This window comes from Helianthus annuus, chromosome 12, assembly GCF_002127325.2.
Source record: "Helianthus annuus cultivar XRQ/B chromosome 12, HanXRQr2.0-SUNRISE, whole genome shotgun sequence".
NCBI classification, from domain to species: domain Eukaryota; kingdom Viridiplantae; phylum Streptophyta; class Magnoliopsida; order Asterales; family Asteraceae; genus Helianthus; species Helianthus annuus.
The window spans coordinates 12,482,786-12,502,924 of NC_035444.2; the positions used below are offsets into that span (position 1 = coordinate 12,482,786).

Consider the following 20,139-nt stretch of genomic DNA (forward strand, 5'->3'; position numbering starts at 1 on the left):
ACGCAACCTGTGTGCCACTATTCATTATGGTTTGTAAATCATATATAAGTTATATATAATATATAATTAATTGGCAACTTAATCCATCACAAAAGACTTTAACAATGCAAACTAGTAAATAGTAGGGATCATAAAACTAAGGGGTTGTTTGGTAGTCTGTTAATGATTTCATTAAGAGATTATCTCTGAATTGATCATTAGTAGAATGTGTTTTGTTCACTTAAAAGACACCTCTTTAATGTATTAAGGAGCTTCTTGATGGGTAAGTTTTATAAAGATGTCGACCGATTCAAATGCCATCTCTTAATCTGCTATGACTCTTAGTGGCTCTAACACAAAGTTGTTAAAGAGCCTCTATTTAATGAAGCTAAAAGGGGAAAGATAAATAATTTTAATTTATGAAGTTAAGGCCGAAAGATATGACTTTGCCTAAAAACTAATATTGATTCTCTAAAATAATTCAAATCTTTTAAAAAATTTAGTTTACCAGTTTTATAGCCTTGCTCATTGTATTGTATACTACTAAAAGAAAAACTTAATGAATAGTAACTATATATTTGTTTTAAAGGTTTTTATACGTGTTATTTAGTGGTTTTTTATGTGTTATGTGCTTCTTTTATATATTCTATGTAACTTGCGTTTGTTTTTTATCGATGTAATTCACGTGTCAGTATTTTCTGATCATATCAAGATTTTTTTTCCCTTTATGGGTTGCTGTAACGAGTGTAGGTGGCTTAACAAAATAAACCGATACCGATCAAATTCCCGCCATGTTTGTTGAGTTGCTGTAACGAGTGTAGGTGGCTTAACAAAACAAACCGATACCGATTAAATTCCCGCCGTGTTTGTATGTTTTTGGTCATACCATGAAATTTTTTCTCTATCGGTTGCTATAACAAGTGTCAGTATCGTAGTTATACGAACTGATACCCACCGCGCAACGCGCAGATTTAGTAACACTAGTATCAATTAAATATCAATGTTTTAAAAATCGGAGCAATTTGGCCGGTTGTACCGGTTGAATCGTCCGGTAGAATCGGTTAAACTTCCCGATACACCCAGTTGAACCACCCGATACACCCGGTTAAACTGTTTCTAAGCCAAATCCGATACGGTATAAAAACCGGATTTTAAAACATTGTTAAATATACTCATAACATCTGTAAATATTTTATTAAGCCAAAACAGGTGGACCGGGCTAGGTTGAGAAACATATCATTAAAATGATATATGACCAATTGGTGGTGGACTCGGGTTACTCCTATTTGGTACAGAGTGAGGCATTGGTGTGCAATGATAGGAGACCCAGAGAAATCTGGGTTCGATCTTTGAGCCAAACGGGGTTTACCGGTAATTTTACTGTCATGTCTACGGGCAGGTAGGTTACCGGGTTTTTCCCGGAATTGGTGGTGGACCGGGTTAATTTTCGGAGTACTTCGTTTGGTCCAGTGGGTGTCCCGAGAGTTTTCGGGATTTACTCTGTTGGCTGCTAAAAAAAAACGATATCCGACCAAAATTGGGTTCCGGTCATGGTCATAACAGGTTTTAATGAAAACGGGTTCACTTAAAAACGAGTCGTTTTTTGTTAACGAGATCCCAGCTCACAGAAAGCATCTGTAACCGAATGTTCTTAAAAAAGAGGGGTTGTAAAATGGGCTGGGCCTAGACGCATTACAACCCAGGTCTCTTCAAAGCCCAATAGTCTCCACATCCAATATCGACCCTACATTCATCTAACCACCAAAACCCTCTTCTACCTTGTTCTACGGCATTGTGTGGAGCAGTAATCACCGGCAACAATGGCGTACGCAGCGTTGAAACGATCGTCAACAATGAAGTCAATGGCCACCAGAATCGGTCAATCATGGCGGCAGTTTGCTTCCGTTTCAGTCGGCAGCGATCTCGTTGCAGCCGCTCCCAATGTTTCGCTCCAGAAGGCTCGAACCTGGGACGAAGGTGTCTCGTCTCAGTTCTCCACCACTCCTCTCTCTGAAATTTTCAAGGTCTGTTTCTTTTTTTTTTGTTGCAGTTGCTTTTGTGGTTGTTGAATTGTTTTAGGGTTTTATCAGGTTATTGAATGTTCTGTTTTTGTATGTTTTTTTCAGGGTAAAAAGGTCGTCATATTTGGGCTTCCTGTAAGTTTGTTCTTGTATACTGTACCATTTGTGTTGTTTTATCATTTAGTATTGTGCTTTCATTTCATTTCTAGTTTAATTTGATAGTGTTGATAATTTTTGGGTAATTTTGATGGATGGAGACCTGAAAAACTGCTAATTATTTGTCCTTTAAAGTTGGATGATTTCAAGCAGTGTTAGGATGATGATTGTTGTTTGTTAGTTGCAATTTGAATTCCTTTATTTTTGAATTGCTTTAGAGCAAACTTGTTATTTACTTGAATTATATACAAGGATTTGATGGCATAATACACAAAATAGAACAGGATTATGTGGCTACAACATTATCCATCCTCTATAACCGTCTCTCGTAAATAATCTCGGCTGTGGGAATTTTAGGGTGCATTCACGGGAGTTTGTACAAGTCAGCATGTTCCAAGTTACAAGAAAAACATCGACAAGTTCAAGGCTAAAGGTGTTGATTCGGTTATCTGTGTGTCGGTTAATGATCCATACACCATGAATGGCTGGGCTGATAAGCTTGAAGCTAAAGATGCTGTAAGTTGCTCCTCATGCCTTTTTTTTATTCAAATGAAAATTTACATGTGATCTTCAGTCAATCTTTTCATCTAGATAGTGACATTTAATGTTGTTTCATGTTCGTACCATGCAGATTGAATTCTACGGAGACTTTGATGGTAAATTTCACAAGAGCTTGGAGCTGGACTTAGATCTCAGTGCTGCATTGCTTGGACATCGCTCAACTAGGTATCACTCTAATTTGCACGTTTCTGTATCGTAATATTTAACTTCAGAGTCATTCAACAACTAGTGAATATCTGTACTTTAAAACCTTTTGATAATGTAATAATTTATTTAATTAATCTTGTTATGCTCATCGGTGGATTATTCTGTGACATATTTTTCCCAGATGGTCGGCATTTGTGGAGGACGGCAAGGTTAAGGTTCTGAACGTCGAGAATGTTCCTTCTGACTTTAAGGTTTCCGGAGGTGAGGTAATCTTGGGGCAGATATAGAACAGTACTGCGAGGAAAGTAATGAATAATTGGTTCAAACTATGTTTGTAACTTATGGGGAAGTAAATTGACAATCATCATCCCTTCCCCCTGATGATACTTTTGGCTACTCTTATCTGGTCTTGTTATTTTGTTTGATATACCATGGACGTTGATAAGAAAATGCAACTTTGAAACTAAACTACAGTCGTGGATAAACTTTAAATGTCACAATTTTGTTTGATCTACCACTTCGTATCCATCACGACACTCTCTTTATCATAATCGTCTCTTCAAGTCGGTAAAGATCAATGGTACAACGTGTTGCTAAGTTGGTGACATAAATGGTGTAGGGATCATTGTTTCGCTAAACTCGATAGCGCTCACTAGTTGCTTCTCCCTTACTCATCTGTCTCACTAAACTTGCTAGCGATCACTAGTTAGTTACTTCTCCCTAATTACTCATACAAGTGCTCACCAAGTTTTAATCCATAGTCACACTGGAGACTACCTATACAAGTTCTTCCTAATTTTAGTAAGAATCACATCACCACTTACAAATATGAGAAAATTATCAAAATAGCCAAGAATTTCTTTGAGTTATCAAAATGGTCATTTGATGCCTCCTTGGAGCAGGGCATCATGGATTCAAATGTGCGGGTTGCCTCTTTCAAGACCCCTCATGCGTCTTTAAATATGGAAGTGACACGTGTCTTAATGATTAGGTAGACTTCTCCAATGCCTCAGGCAGACTCTTCCAATGCCTCAGGGAGACTCATCCAATGACTCAGGCAGACTCATTCAACGCCTCAGGCATGAGTTAAAATTTTATGTGGGACCTACCACCCACTTCATCTTCACCACCACCGCCACAGATGGGATGGTTCCCTTGTCTTTCTGTCATCAGGTCACCCCGAGCACCCAACCCCCTACCGCTGCTGCTCTGGCCGTCCACCGAACTCCAAGCAACAAAACCACATCATCAACATAAGCACAGTGATGGTGAGCATCAAACCGCCATCGAACCTGCAAAACGAACCGCCATCGATGGCGGGAAAATGATGATACGGCTCTGTTTCTTTCTCTCAATGTCGCTCTCTTCCCCATCAAACCGCCATCGAACCGGCAACACTAGAAGCAAGCTCTGATTCTTTCTCTCTCTGTTGCCGGAAAAACGAACCGACGACTCTGTTTCTTTCTCTTTCCGTCAGAAAAACGAACGGATAGCGAGTCATTGTTGTCGGCGTTTTTAATCGGTCAACGAATGAACAGGGAGACAGACCGTGAACTATAAGCATACGACCTTGCATTTGATGACGAGCTTTGTACTAGTTAATAAAGTAGGTAAATGAAGTGGGTGACCTGATGAATTAAGAATTTGCAGTGGCTTTAATGCAGGTTCAATGGTGACCTGATATGGGTGACCTGATGAATTAACAAATTCTGCATTTTTTTTAGCTGATGAATTTGTTAATTAAGAATATGCGGTGAGCATCAAATAGCTAAGAAAATGCAAAATATGAATAAGTAATAATTTGTTATTCTGAATGGATGATATGTGTGACCTGATGAATTAAGAATATGTGGTGGTGGCGGCGGTGGTGAAGATTAAGTGGGTGGTAGGTCCCACATAAAATTTTAACTCATGCCTGAGACATTGGATGAGTCTGCTTGAGGCATTGGATGAGTCTGCCTGAGGCATTGGAAGAGTCTGCCTGAGACATTGGAGGAGTCTACCTAATCATTGAGACACGTGTCACTTCCATATTTAAAGACGCATGAGAGGTCTTGAAAGAGGCATCCCGCACATTTGAATCCGTGATGCCCTGCTCCAAGGAGGCATCAAATGGCCATTTTGGTAAGTCAAAAAAATTCTTGGCTATTTTGGTAATTAGCTCTACAAATATTACAAGGGTTGAGATCCTGTACAAACAGTGCTAATTATAAGAACCGTAAGAACAGATCTGAACCATTGTTAATTTAAATCAAGGGTTGATATTGATTATAAATAAAACTCTTATAATTAAAAATTACTACTAACAAATTAGGGGTAATTTTGTAAAATTGCTAGTCATTTGACCATTTTCTATTAAATACAAATTCCACCAAGGTTTTTTAAACTAAAATAACTTTTATATACTTCATTATTTTTTTTAAAAATATATACCATAAAATCAAGTATTTTTTTATCTTTAATATGAGTACCATATTGCTATACCTTTTTGTATTTATAAAAGTGTTTTTTAAAAAAAGTTAACAAAAGGTGTTTTATATTTGTGCTAATAAGGTGCTGATTATGTGTTAATTACAAAATAATACAAACAAACACCAAAAGTAGATATAATCAGCACATCTGGTGTGCTGATAATGGAGAACGATTGAAGATGTTGTGCTAATGTCGTTTATGTTGATAATGGAGAACGATTCGAGGACGATGTGCTGATAATGAAGAACGATTAATGATGTTGTGCTAATTATATAGTGTTGTGCTGATTATATTTTTTATAATTATTTTTAATTAGTTATAAATAAATATGGTCAAAAAGTCTAAATTACCCCTAAACTAATTTTTTATTGATGGACACTTGTCAATTATGTATTGGTTCTTATGGTTCTTACAAACTTAAGTGTTTGTATTTGATCCCATTCCATACAAACAAATCACTTCTCTTGTTAATGTTAATCAACGACCTTTTTCACATATAGATCGGGTTTTGTTCAATTTTTAAAATGTTCTCTTAGTAATTTGCTTAAAGTTAATTTCATAAAGTTACTCTATATTAATTTACAAAAATTTATTCACTCACAAAAATACAATTCCTTTTTCTTTTCTTTTAACTTTTCATCGTTTACACTTTTAACCCTTTTGATTTTTTACATAATCCTATAAATTTCATCTTTTACATTTTTCACCCTATAGTTTTCATCTTTTACATATTTGTCACAAACATTTTCTATTTTTAACCCCAACACTTTTCCACCTTCAACTTTGGTCTCGTATACTTTACATCTTTTACAAATTTATCATTTTACGATTCGTTCTAAATTTTGCGAGTCAACACGCTGCGACACGCGTGTGTGGTTCAACGTTTTTACATCTATTTTTTTACGATTTAACAACTCCATCGAAACTCATAAGTCCTAAGCTGACTTAGTTATTATTTTCTATGTTTTACTTTTTCGATCTAATTTTTGTAAACTAACACGCCATAACATACGCGCGTAATTCATCACTTTTACAATTACTTTTTATTCGGCTTAACAGTACACAGCTATAAAACACCGATCAAAAATACTAGTTACCAACATTTTCTTCTACCGTAACATTTGTACGACCGTCATCGGTTTCCCCATAACATCGGCCGGCACTACGCCTAGACATATCCACATTGCCGGTGTTTAGTTACCATCAAAAAAATTGTACACGTGTAGTGTCACGTAGCCCAAAGATGTACACGTGTCGTATCCTAACAAAAACAAGGCTTCACGTTCGTTTTAGGCAATTCATTTCTTTCAATCTCCTATACATAACAGCATCTATACAAATCCTACTACCATATACTCCAAAGATAACATTAACATGATATATAGTTGCATGAAGCTACACCATCTTCTGACACGTACAACACAGAGAGTGACACCTATACCCCACTTCATGATCATAGCAACTTAGTCTTCACATCCACCATATTCAAAGTTAAGCCTGCCACGTGTCACATCTCACCCTATAAATCCCATCTCACAACCCCATTCACTCCATCAATTTTTCATCACATTTTGTTTGCAACAATGTCGAGCGGCGATCAGCAGTTTCCACCTCAAAAACAAGACCGACAACCGGGAAAAGAACATGTCATGGACCCTATCCCTCAGTACATGAACCCTAATTACAAACCAGCTGATAAACTCAGAGTAATTTCTTCTTTTTCTCGTTTTAACCGATTTTTTCATTGACTCGGATGTTTGTGGACAATCATTTCCAACGAATTTACAACAAAACGGTATTTATAGGAAAAAACCATTTTCTCACTTTCCTATAAATGCCATTTTGAAAGTGTTGGAAACCATTGACCTGTTTCCGAAATGCATCGGAAACCAAACCAATTTTCTACAAGCTTTGAAACCACTGACAGACTTCCGATGCATTTCCAACGAATTTCCAACTAAACAGCGGTCTTTATAGGAAAAACCAATTTCTTACTTTCTTATCAGTACCATTTTTGTTGGAAATGCGTAGGAAACCATTGACCTGTTTCCGAAATGCATTGGAAACCAAAACAATTTTCTACAAGCTATGAAATCACTGACAGACTTCCGATGCATTTCCGACAAAACGGTATTTACAGGAAAAACCATTTTCTTAATCTCCTATAAATACCATTTTTGTTGGAAATGCGTTAGAAACATACCATTAACATGTTTCTGACGCGTTTCCAACGCATTTTCCTACAAGCAATTTTCCTATAAATACCGTTTTGTCGGAAATGAGTTGGAAACGCGTCGGGCAGGTCAATGGTTTCCGACATGTATTCCAACACATTTATAATGAGTTTCTCGTTGGAAATGCATTTCCGACAAAAGTTTTAACTTGTTTTCAACTTTTCTGTTCCCTACTCATCATTTTGGACGAATAAATTATTATTTTTAATTATTTTTAATTATTGTTTTATCATTTTCGAAGAATTATACTATTGTTAATATATTTGATGTGGTGGTATAATGTATATATTATTTAGGGTAAGGTGGCACTAGTGACCGGAGGAGATTCCGGAATCGGTAGGGCAATTTGCTATTGCTTTGCTAAAGAAGGAGCAACTATTGCCCTTACCTACGTTAAGGGTCAAGAAGACAAAGATGCTACAGACACCATTAAGATAATTAAGGAAGCAAAGACCAAAGATTCGAAAGACCCGATTGCGATAGCAACCGACTTAGGGTATGATGCCAATTGCAAGTCGGTTGTGGATGAAGTCGTTGGAAAATTTGGTCGTATTGATGTCTTGATAAACAACGCGGCTGAGCAGTATACGTGTAAGACCGTCGAAGAAATCGATGAAAAATGGCTTGATAGGGTGTTTCGAACCAATATTTACTCCTACTTTTTCTTGACAAGGTAAACGCACACTTTTTCATTAGAATTTGTTGGATTTTTATATATATAATATCTTATTTTCCTTAGAATTTGTTTGATTTTTATATATAAAATCTTATTTTTCCTGATGGTGGACAACTTAGTGACAAATTTAATGTCGCAAAAAACACATTTTTTCCTTGGAAAGTGAACACATGTTTTATTGGGTACATGCAGGCATGCACTGAAACACATGAAAGAAGGAAGCAGCATCATCAACACGACGTCGGTTAACGCCTACAAAGGGAATGCTACATTGCTCGACTACACCTCAACAAAGGGAGCCATTGTGGCGTTCACTAGAGGTCTAGCACTACAACTGGCACAAAAGAACATTCGAGTTAACGGAGTGGCGCCTGGTCCGGTGTGGACACCGCTGATACCATCTTCGTTTAACGAAGAGAAGACGTCGAAATTCGGGTCGGAGTGTCCGATGAACAGAGCCGGACAGCCTTATGAGATCGCGCCTTCGTATGTGTTCCTGGCATCCGAGGACTCCTCGTACTTTACCGGCCAAGTTCTCCATCCTAATGGTATGGTTTTGTTATTGTTATAGAATATTTTGTAGGGTATGTTTGGGTTGGTGACTCGTTTGTTTTGCAGGTGGGATGATTGTGAATGCTTGAAGTTGATGTTTATGTGGTTAGCAAGCTTTGGAAGTGAAGTTATCTAGATATGTGTAGTTACTATGATGCAATATATAAGAATAAAACAGTGTTTGGAATGTTTGGTTTTTTGGTGAAAAAAGTTTGTGGACCGAAGTTATCAAGTGGTAATATTAGATCCAAAAAAACACTTGGGAGGAAGTGGAACGGTTACGGCTGCATCAATGTTTAGTATTCTAGGCCAAAACATCGTTAATTATGTTTGGAACAAACAAAAGACCATTTATACCGAAGGGAAATGTGAAAATTAACAGGTATCAAGAATAACAACCGCAGAATACCCAAACCTAATTTTATTACCCAAAAAAAACAAGATATTCTGAAGGAAACAGATGATACACCAGAAATTGATCACTACACTCAACTCACAGAGATTATCAAAGAGATAATCTCACACGAACTAATACAGATCTAAACTATAAGTCTTGATTCGATAGGAATCAAGACCTTTACAGTGAAACCCTAGTCGTAGTTGAAAAGAGAGACTTCTGGACAAACTAAAATATCTCAAATATGTGTTATGAAAAAAATGCTGAGAAGAGAAGTCCTTCATATCACCCAGTTGAGAGATATCTGGGTTGTTGTAACAACCCGGCTCCAGCCCAGATGCAGCCCATCAACCTTGTTAGCCCAGTCGTTCAAATCTCACCAGCAGCCCAATAAGCCCAGAAAGAAAACATGTAGCACAAAACAAATGAATTAGAACTGTTTATTAGAACCAATATTAATATTAATATTAAATTGAACACTAACCGTGATATTCAACACCTCGCCTCAATTTAATATCCAAACGGATTATACATACCTATTTTAGAGCATAACTCGTTATGTTGACCAATTAAGAGCCCCTTTGTCATTAAATCAGCTAACTGTTTCTCAGACTGGATCCCAACAGCTTTTATAACACCTTTCGAAATCAAATCTCTTAGGAAAAATAAATCGATTTCAAAATGTTTCGTTCGGTCATGAAAGACTGGATTTACAGCTATGGATAAAGCAGCATTGTTATCACAGTGTAAATACACAGGTAACTCAACCGAAATATCTAATTCATGCAAAAGATTTTTCAACCAAACGATCTCACAAGCTGCTGTACACATAGACCTATATTCAGCTTCCGCTGAAGATCTAGATACAATAGCCTGTTTTTTTGCTTTTCCAGGAAACTAATGAGTTTCCCAAAAATACACAAAACCCAGTAACAGACCTTCGAGACTCAAGGCATTTTGCCCAGTCTGAGTCTGCATATGCTGACAATTTAAAATCCGACCCTTTACTAAATAAAACTCCTTTTCCAGGAGACTGTTTCAGGTATCTCAACAGTCTAAAAGCAATCTTTAAATGACCGTGGGTTGGACTATGCATGTATTGACTCAAGTAGTGAACACTGTATGATATGTCTGGCCTAGTATAAGCAAGATAGATTAACTTGCCAACTAACTTTTGATACCCAGTTACACTATCAACAACATCACTATTCATTTTGCACAAATTTGTAACAACACTATTCTGTTCAATAGGATTATTGACTGGTTTGCATCCACTCATGCCATACTCGGCCAATAACTCTAAACAGTATTTCCGTTGTGACAAACACACACCTTTATTAGACCTAACCACTTCTATTCCAAAGAAATATTTCAATTCTCCTAGGTCCTTAATTAAAAATTTTGATTTAAGTCTTTGTTTGACCAATTCTATTTCTTGAATAGAATTCCCCGTAACGACAATATCATCAACATATACAAGCAAGGAAACAATAACACCTTGACTAACTTTGGAAAAGAAAGAATAATCACATTTACTTTGAACAAAGCCTAACTCACACAACACATTCACCAATTTCTCGTTCCACATTCGAGGTGCTTGTTTTAATCCATATAATGACTTTTTAAGTTTACATACTCTTTTTTCATCCTTAGAAAAATAGCCATCAGGTAATGCCATATAAACATCTTCATGCAATTGACCATAAAGAAATGCGTTATTCACATCTAGCTGAAACAATTTCCAATCATTTTCAACAGCTATAGAAATTATACATCTAACAGTGACCAATTTCACCACTGGTGAAAAAGTTTCATCAAAGTCAATTCCTTGCTTTTGACTATAACCTTTGGCCACAAGCCTAGCTTTAAATCTCTCTATCTCGCCACTCGATTTATACTTTATTTTATATATCCATTTACATCCTACAACAGATCTACCAGGAGGTAATTCCACAAGATCCCAAGTATCATTCCTATGAAGAGCCTCAATTTCCTCAATTTCTTCATTCATAGCAGATATCCAATTTGGATCATCACAAGCTTCACTAAAGTTTTTAGGCTCATGACACTTATCTAGAACAGCAACAAAACTTTTATGTTCTACTGACAAATTAGAGTAATTCACTACTCTTTCTAGACCATACTTGACTTTCCCCCCCAACTATGTAGTCACTAAGACTCCTAGGTAAAGAGGTGGTTCGACTAGACCTTCTGAGAGGTGTTTGGTCACTTACATCTGTATTACATATACCCTCAGAACTGGATTGTTCTTCACAAGCAGGTGTCATGTGCTCAACCTCATCAGACCTATGTTCACTAACACTGGGCTGCTGTTTCTCAGCCATGCCTACAGTGTCGGAAGAACTTTGCTCTGATTGTTGAGACCCCCACGTCCCTGCTTCTTGAAGTTCCTTTCCTTCATCATCGGGTGCAGCCGAATGAAGTATGTCTGTGTTCTCATACATGTCAAAAAAATTTAAGTTGGTTATTTCAGGAAAAATATTTTCATCAACCTGTCTTAAAATATCTTTATCTTTAAAAGGAAACACATTTTCAAAAAACTTTACATCTCTGGAAAAATACGTAGTTTTATGATCCAAACTATAAACTTTGTAACCTTTTTTTTCATTAGAATAACCAACAAAAATACATTTTCAGCTCTACTACTAAACTTATCATTTTCATTTAATATTGTATAGAAACACAGGCATCCAAACATTCTTAAATGACCAAGAAAAGGTTCAAACCCATATACCATCTCATAAGGAGTCTTGCCTCCTATCACCGAAGAAGGAGTCCTATTAATCAAATATGCAGCCGTTAACACACATTCAGACCAAAACCTAACAGGTAAATAACTCTGAAATAACAATGCCCTAGCAACATTCAATAAATGTCTATGCTTCCTTTCAACTATTCCATTCTGTTGAGGTGAGTATGTACAAGACGTCTGATGAACAATACCTTTTTGTTTACAAAACATATTCATTTGGTTATTAATAAACTCAGTGCCATTATCAGATCTGAAACATTTGATATCCTTTTTAAACTGGGTTTTAACCACATTTACAAAATCAACAATATTTTCAAATACTTCATGTTTAGACTTCATTAAACATACCCACACTGCTCTTGAGTAATCATCAACTATCGTTAAGAAGTATTTATGTCCTTCTCTGCTAGAAACCTTATAAGGACCCCATACATCCAAATGTACAAGGTCCCCTAAGTTTCTAGACATGTGATTAGTCAAAGGGAATGGCTCCCTGTGCTGTTTGGCTTTCTGACAAACTTCACAAGGGATACTAGAATCAGGAGTTCCTAAAGTCAGTTTATCCTTAAACACTTTAATCGATTGATCAGATGGATGACCTAGCCTAGCATGCCAAAGACCATTAGAACTACTAGAACTATAACACACCTTATCAGAAATGCACGAACTGCCACAAAAGTACAACCCATCCAATTGACTACCAGTCATTAGGACTCTCCTGGTTAACAAATCCTGAATATAACACTTGTGTTCATCAAAAACAATCCGCAACTTGTTATCTCTAGCTAACTTATGAACAGAGATAAGATTTATGTTGTATTCAGGAACTACAAACACATCTTTAAGAACCACATTATTACCCAGTTTTACAGAACCAATCTTTGTTACTAAAGCATTTGTACCATTGGGATGTTTAACAGTAATTTTAAACTCAGAAACATCTATAAAATCAGTTAAACACTTCTCATCTTTAATCATGTGTTGATTTGCTCCTAAATCAACAATTCAACCAACCCTTTGTTCACAGCTAGACTCACTACCAAAACAAAACACAGGTTTAGAAAAGAGACTAGCACAAAACAGACCACTACCTGAAACAATACAGCTTTGTGGAGGCCCACTAGGTTTATCACCTAATAGACTAAGAAGCCTTGCAATTTGTTCACTAGTCAAAACATTAACAGAGTTATCAGAAGACTCAACAGTACTATTATTACTTGCAACTGCCTTCTTTCCTTGACTACTTCTTGGAGGTTTCATCCAAGACGGATAGCCAATAATCTCAAAGCATTTATCTACAGTGTGACCTATCTTATTACAGTTAGAACACTTTAAGTTTTGACTTGAAACTCTATTATTTTTCTTAAATTCAACTGGTTGAGTTATTTTTGAAACAAATGACATAGTCTGTCCTTTTCTACTACTGTTACTGGAGTTTCTATGGGATTCTTCCCTAGAAACCACAGCAAACGCTTCCTTAACAGTAGGTAATGTTTCTTTTATTAACAAGCTAGTCCTAACACTTTGGTACACCCCATCTAAACCCATTAGAAATTGCATTAGTTTAATCATGTGGTTGAAATTATTGAAATCCTTAGCAGCATCACAAGTGCAAGCAGGCAGTTGCAAGATTTGATCTAATTGTCTCCACATTACATTCAATTTGTGATAATAATCAGAGACACTCATACCATTCTGAGTAAAACTATTAATTTTTTGATACAAATCAAAAACAACAGACCCATCTATCTTGTTATAAGTTTCTTTTAGGTCTGTCCACACATCACTAGCTAGTTTAGAAAACACTTGACCCATGTACAAATCTTCACTTATAGAATTTAAAATCCAAGTAAGTACTATAGAATTGCATCTATCCCATTGTCTAGCTAATACATCATTATTCTCAGATTTTACACACGTTTTATCAATAAAACCCCATTTATTTTTAACCTGTAGGGCTAAATGCATAGCTCTGATACCATGTGAAAATTAACAGGTATCAAGAATAACAACAGCAGAATACCCAAACCTAATTTTATTACCCAAAAAAACAAGATATTCTGAAGGAAACAGATGATACACCAGAAATTGATCACTACACTCAACTCACAGAGATTATCAAAGAGATAATCTCACACGAACTAATACAGATCTAAACTATAAGTCTTGATTCGATAGGAATCAAGACCTTTATAGTGAAACCCTAGTCGTAATTGAAAAGAGAGACTTCTGGACAAACTAAAATATCTCAAATATGTGTTATGAAAAAAATGCTGAGAAGAGAAGTCCTTTATATCACCCAGTTGAGAGATATCTAGGTTGTTGTAACAACCCGGCTCCAGCCCAGATGCAGCCCATCAACCTTGTTAGCCCAGTCGTTCAAATCTCACCAGCAGCCCAATAAGCCCAGAAAGAAAACATGTAGCACAAAACAAATGAATTAGAACTGTTATATTAGAACCAATATTAATATTAAATTGAACAGTAACCGTGATACTCAACAGGAAATAAAGTAGGATTTAAACCAAACCCTGTTACAACTCAAAACGGGAGCTCAATCCTGTATTTGCTACACAGAGCCTGTTTGAAGAGGCTCTATAAACCCTATATTTGCTACACCACTATTTGTCGCCGCTATAGCTAACGACATGTCGTCGCTGCAAAAGGTACATGTCGCTGCTATTGCGCTAACACCTTTAGCGGCGACACTTCGTCGCTAATAAGGCGTCGAAAGGTTGTCGTCGCTATTACTTAAAAACCATCAGTTGAAGTGGCTATAGCAGCGCCGCTATTGCTTGGACGCTATTGACCCTTGTCGCCACTAAAGGTACGTGTCGCCGGTATTGCTGTTACACCTTTAGTGGCGACACTTCGTCGCTAAATATTTTCGTCGCTATTACTTAATGACTATTAGTCGTTTTTTTGCTGCTTTTACAATATTTTTCGGTTTTTACGAATACACAAAACCTGACGATTTCAAGTTTTCAGCAACGCACAAACAAGCTACATAAAAACAATAATTATATAAGCATACTAACATTACTTGTAAGTTATTCATTCAATTCGCGCAATAACATCTTAAAATTGCATAAAACGTGAAAAACTATCATGTCATCGTCGTCGTCTTCATCGTTATCAAGAAATGTAATCATCAACGTCCGCGGGTTGCTTTCCCCTCGAATCGAGATAGTTTTCAAGGTGGCTCAAAACAATGAGATTTGGAACAACCCGAAACAAATTCATACAATAAAAATATATCAAAACCCAAAGTAGTGCATATACCCTTTTGTCTTTCGGCTATTAACGCCACCACATAATTCATGACTAACCATCTGCCGCTTTTAACATTATTTTCACGAAATTGATAAAATAACATTAGAATGAAATTAACGATATTTTATTAATTTCGTGAAAATAACGTTAAAAGCGGCAGATGGTTAGTCATGAATTATGTGGTGGCGTTGATAGCCGAAAGACAAAAGGGTATATGCACTAACCGGCTTTTGTTTTTATTGTTGAGTGCTATGTGTCTTATGTCCAAGTCTTTATACAAAATTACTATCGAGCCGTGGTTCTCACTGGAAGCACCCTCTCTATTCCTGCGGGGTAGAGGTAAGACTATCTACTTCTTACCCTCATCAAACCTTACCTTAGCTTTGCTATTGGTGGGATTTACTAAGTATGATGATGATCTATAACTAGGGGTGTGAATTTCTAACACGACCCGAAAACCCGACACGAACCTAAAACGAAATTCGCGGGTTTAGGTTTAGTCTAAACGGGCTCGAGTCAGTTTCAGGTTGAACTCGTTTAGGTTAACGGGTCGGGTTCGGATCAACCTGGTCGAGTTGATGGACTAACCCGTTTAACACATTACTATTACTTTACTATATATATTAAATTACAACTTCAAATCACTGTAGCACTGCTACAGTGCTACAATGTTTTTTTTTTTGTTTTTTTTTGCCTTTATGTGGTTTTGATTTTTTTCTTTTAACCTTTTTTTCTTTTCTTTGTTTTGTTTTTTCGTCGTTTTAGTTTTTTTTTTACTTTTAACCTTTAATTATTGACTCTTACAATCCCTTAAATTTCTAAATACTTTTTAATCGAGTTTTATGTCTTTATTTTTTATTTACGTGTTAATATAATGTAATACCACAATTTTTACTCCTTCGACCAACAACATAAAACTCTTACAATTTTACAAAATTTTGACATGACTCGTTCGTATTAAGTACTTTTCTCCCTGTTTTAACAATACCATTATAATTACTACTACGACACTTTCCAACATAACAAAAGTTAAGACCACATAAGGTTCGCCACGAACATTTTGTACATACTACACAAAAGTTTAGTATCCAAACTTCTTACTAACAAACTAGACACTTACTAATTAACGTTTACTACACAAAGTGGTAAGTTAACCCATCAAAATAAACAACTTGGACCGGAAGCGTATAAGGTCGACTTTACGTGTGTGTGTTCAGTCTGGGTGCGCCGCAATCAAGCAAGGGATTTACCTATCATTCATAACAACAACATTATCAGTTCATAACACATAGCAATTTAAAATCCTTTAATTACCTATCATTGTTCGATCTATTAACATGACATGTTACCTTATTAACATCCTTACTTCCATTCGGAAACATCCAACATATCACTTCCGACTCATTCGCAATGAATCGTTACATACCATACCTTTCAATATACTTACATCATTTGACCTGTTATGAATATTTACAACAATTCCATAGTACCAAATACTACTATTCATAAATCTACATTTAAAGTAAGTAAAGCTCATATGAACTTACCGCGATCTTGAGATGCTTGTGCCTTAGAGTGACTTGCGCCTTCTTCCTTCTTCGCGCCTGATGAAACAATGGTTAACCGGGCAGGGTTAACACACTGGTCTCGTCAAGAAGGGTTAATCCCTTCCTCTCGAGGATCGCTGGCTGGATCACCGGTGGTTGATCTCCTGCACAAGGAAACAAGCCGTGACTCGTAACAAGGAGGATGGGGTGGGGGGTGCTCCTTGTTACCACTCTCCGGCGTGAGAATCAGTAGTTTGCTTGGGAAGCAAAGTAAGATAGTAGTAGTAGTGAGAGAGTTGTGAAGAGATACCTCAAACCTGGTTTGGGGTTGGTATTTATAGCCGAGGAGTGAAGGAGGATGATGATGGATGGACTGACGACGTGTTGCACCTTTTCAGGTGTGTCAGGCTTGTCGGCTGTGGAGGTTACGCCACGTCAGTCCATTGCTTACGTAGCTCTGACAGGTAACTGCCATTGGTGCCACTTGCACTGTGGTGTCAGTCCCACTTGCTTGAGTGCATAGGATGCGGTGCAAGCCGCATCGCTACGTGCGGTAACATCTGAAGTTACCGCGTCTCCTACTTGTGATCAAGGAATACGCGAGATGCGGTGCTAGCCGCATCGTCGTCTTGCCTGCATCCCTTGTCGTGACGAAAATGCCCGTATGGTGCGGTGTCAGCCGCACCGTTACGTTCATCTTCTTCTATGCCTAAGGTAAGGCTTTCTTGTATTGATAGAAGTGTTCACTGGATGCGGTGCGATGCCGCATCGCTGTGAATACTTCCGTTTTCATACACCAGATGTGATGCTATGTCGCATCACTCTACCGTTCTCATGTTCCATGTAAGTCCTCCTTCGTTACTAGATAGATTGGATTCAACCCTTGTGCCGACGCGTTCCCGCATGGGCACAAGTAGGTTGTTAGCTAGTGGGGGTTTTGATAAGGGTAATGGTCACTCGCGGTCAATGCTGACGCGAGATCTGGGACCATACCCCTTCAAGTCCCCCCAGTCTAGTGTTGCTGCCGCATACAAGTTGTATGTGGGAGGAGTACTGGACTATGGTGTTTGGAAGGTAGTTTGGAGTCTGGAGAAGATCCTAGACCATGTGTGGTCTTTTCTGTATGTAAATCAAGCTGGAGGTCTGGAAGGGTCATCTGACGCCTCTTCCGTATCGGTGAAGGAATCTCGTCTGATGCGAAATTCTCAGCCGATTTATGTCAGCCGGTGGCTTGCCACCTGTTGTTGTGCCGAAGGTCTCTTGGAGACTTTGTTAGTAATGCTGCACAAACTTCGAACCAACCTCTGAGATGGTGGTTTGAAGGTATGCAGAGGTTTCCCATCCTTTAAAGGCGGTCTTTTCTTCATACCAATTGTTGAATTGGTGCATGAAGAAGAAAAGAAACTTTTGGACCAATCTTTGAGACTGGGATCAAAAGTAGTTGATGCTTGTAAGTGCTTTGCTCAAGCTCTATGTTCAGCATCTAGTCATGAGATGACGATCCCTTTTTTGTTGGGTTTTCGTGTTCGTCGTCATAGCTCTCTAGTAACCGCACGTCCTTTGCGGTTACCTCGTTGCGTCATTGTTGGCCATGTTTGGTCGAACAATGTATATTTGTACTATGGGTAAATAAACATGGTCATAGGCAAGGGTATGCCCACCATTGTTTATTCTATCCGGCCCACAGGCGGGCAAACAAAGTCATAAGCAGACTTGTTACCGCTGTTCGGACGCTTGTTGTCCGACGAGGGCTCGTTTAGAGCGCTTATCTGTGTTCGTTTTGGAGCCACTTACCTTCCCGCTCCAATACCGAGTTTGCCTTGCAGTAGCATTGCTCGGTGATGTGGAGTGAGCTTGGCTCTTCCGTAGCAACCACTCTGCGGAAGCTATGGTTATGTCCGTAGCTCCTCATGAGTGTCTGTGGTTTTGCATTACCACATTTGCTCGAAGCGGGTGTGGCTCGGATGTAGCTCTTGAAGGTTCAGGAGACAGGGTTGCTGATGTGCGTTCGCGTGCATTCCCTTCCTTCCTTTTGTTAAAGAAGGTGTTCATGTACCCTCTGTGGTTGTGAACCAGACAGGAGGGATTTGAAGCTTGAAGAGAATGAAGGCAATGCGGTTCCCCTGTGTCTGAGATGCGGTTCAGTCCAACGGACAACGCTGGTTCTGAGCATCTGACACACCTGAACGGGCTCGTGTGTGTCATGTCCGCATATTCCACGTGTGCTCGTGGGTAGTGCGGATAGGTATTATACCCCCTTATAGTGTAGAGATATATATTTTTACCTATTTTTAGGGGTATGTTAAAAAACGACATGCGGTATGGGTTATGGTGCGGTATACCAGAGAAACCGCATGCCGCTTATAATTGGATAATGTAGTCGCTTTTTGTTGCATACGTGGCTGATCTCACGTGTGAGTTGGTGGAAGTTGGTGAGATCTTCCTGGCATGTGCTGAAATGAAAGGACGTTTGCACTGCCCGAGGCATTAAGTGCACTGTAGCGAAGAGTGTAAACGTCTCTTTTGTCAGGCGCGTGGGCGGCCACGCGCGCGTGATAACCGTTAGCGAAAACGGCGCTTGACACGTGGTGTCATATGATTCGCTCTTTTTGAACGTGATGATTTGTTTTCTCCCTCCGCATTAATTGCGATGGGTATATAAGGGGAAACCGTTCGTGGTTTCCCCTCACTTGATCGAATTTTCAAAAATTTGCCATTTAAGAGAGAACTTGCTATCTGTCTTCTCCGACGATTTTTTCTGAAATTCCGGTGAGGTTTCTAGTTTTTCTGTTCACCATCTTCTGTTTCTTTGATATTCTTGATGGCTGAACCATCTAGTCCACACAATGTGGAGGGTGAAAACCCTGAACAGCCGGTAGTGGCTGAAGAAGAAGAGGAGGGGGCTGCCGGTGGTGGATTACCGGCGTTGAAGTGGACCAGAAAAAGCTTTGATCGTCTTATGCTTGATGTCCAGATGCCCCCTGAGTATGGGGCTCGGTATCCATCGGAGGGTGATACTGGTGCCGACGCTCCGGTCGGTTATGTGACCATGTGGGCCGACTTTTTTGGTGACTGTAATCTCCGGTTACCGTTGACGGTGTTTGTTGTGGATGTCTTGGAGTGGTACAAGGTCCACATTTCTCAAGTGAGTCCGTTTGGTATGATTCGGATTCGTAATTTTGAGTTCACCTTCCGTGCTCTTGGTATAGAGCCTACCGTCGGAGATTTCCGACGGTTTTATCAGATGACTGTGTCCTTGGGTTTCTTTTCTTTCCGTCAACGAGACGGTAGCCCCAAGCTGATGACTCCTCCCAAGGGGATGACGATGTGGAAGAAGAAATTCTTCTACGT

At 38.4% G+C, this 20,139-nt stretch overlaps 2 protein-coding genes across 2 annotated transcripts; both read left to right on the forward strand.

The window, feature by feature from the left end:
* Positions 1-1,651: 1,651 nt before the first annotated feature.
* Positions 1,652-3,332, forward strand: LOC110894115 (peroxiredoxin-2F, mitochondrial). Its single transcript, XM_022141289.2, has 5 exons — positions 1,652-2,003; positions 2,106-2,135; positions 2,514-2,672; positions 2,788-2,882; positions 3,046-3,332. Exons 1-5 carry the CDS (start codon positions 1,800-1,802, stop codon positions 3,149-3,151), a joined length of 594 nt encoding a protein of 197 aa, XP_021996981.1. The 5' UTR covers positions 1,652-1,799; the 3' UTR covers positions 3,152-3,332.
* A 3,348-nt stretch (positions 3,333-6,680) lies between these two features.
* Positions 6,681-9,079, forward strand: LOC110894114 (NADPH-dependent aldehyde reductase 1, chloroplastic). Its single transcript, XM_022141288.2, has 4 exons — positions 6,681-7,042; positions 7,867-8,243; positions 8,439-8,794; positions 8,865-9,079. The coding sequence occupies exons 1-4, from the start codon at positions 6,920-6,922 to the stop codon at positions 8,885-8,887; spliced, it is 879 nt and encodes a 292-aa protein (XP_021996980.1). The 5' UTR covers positions 6,681-6,919; the 3' UTR covers positions 8,888-9,079.
* The last annotated feature ends 11,060 nt before the right edge of the window (positions 9,080-20,139 follow it).

Bases quoted from the DNA above. Each gene is read 5' to 3' on its own strand.
- LOC110894114 (XM_022141288.2), top strand. From the start codon at position 6,920: ATGTCGAGCGGCGATCAGCAGTTTCCACCTCAAAAACAAGACCGACAA. The intron at 7,043-7,866 runs GTAATTTCTTCT...TATATTATTTAG, and splicing joins AACCAGCTGATAAACTCAGA to GGTAAGGTGGCACTAGTGAC. The intron at 8,244-8,438 runs GTAAACGCACAC...GGGTACATGCAG, and splicing joins TCCTACTTTTTCTTGACAAG to GCATGCACTGAAACACATGA.
- LOC110894115 (XM_022141289.2), top strand. From the start codon at position 1,800: ATGGCGTACGCAGCGTTGAAACGATCGTCAACAATGAAGTCAATGGCC. The intron at 2,136-2,513 runs GTAAGTTTGTTC...TGGGAATTTTAG, and splicing joins TCGTCATATTTGGGCTTCCT to GGTGCATTCACGGGAGTTTG. The intron at 2,673-2,787 runs GTAAGTTGCTCC...CGTACCATGCAG, and splicing joins AGCTTGAAGCTAAAGATGCT to ATTGAATTCTACGGAGACTT.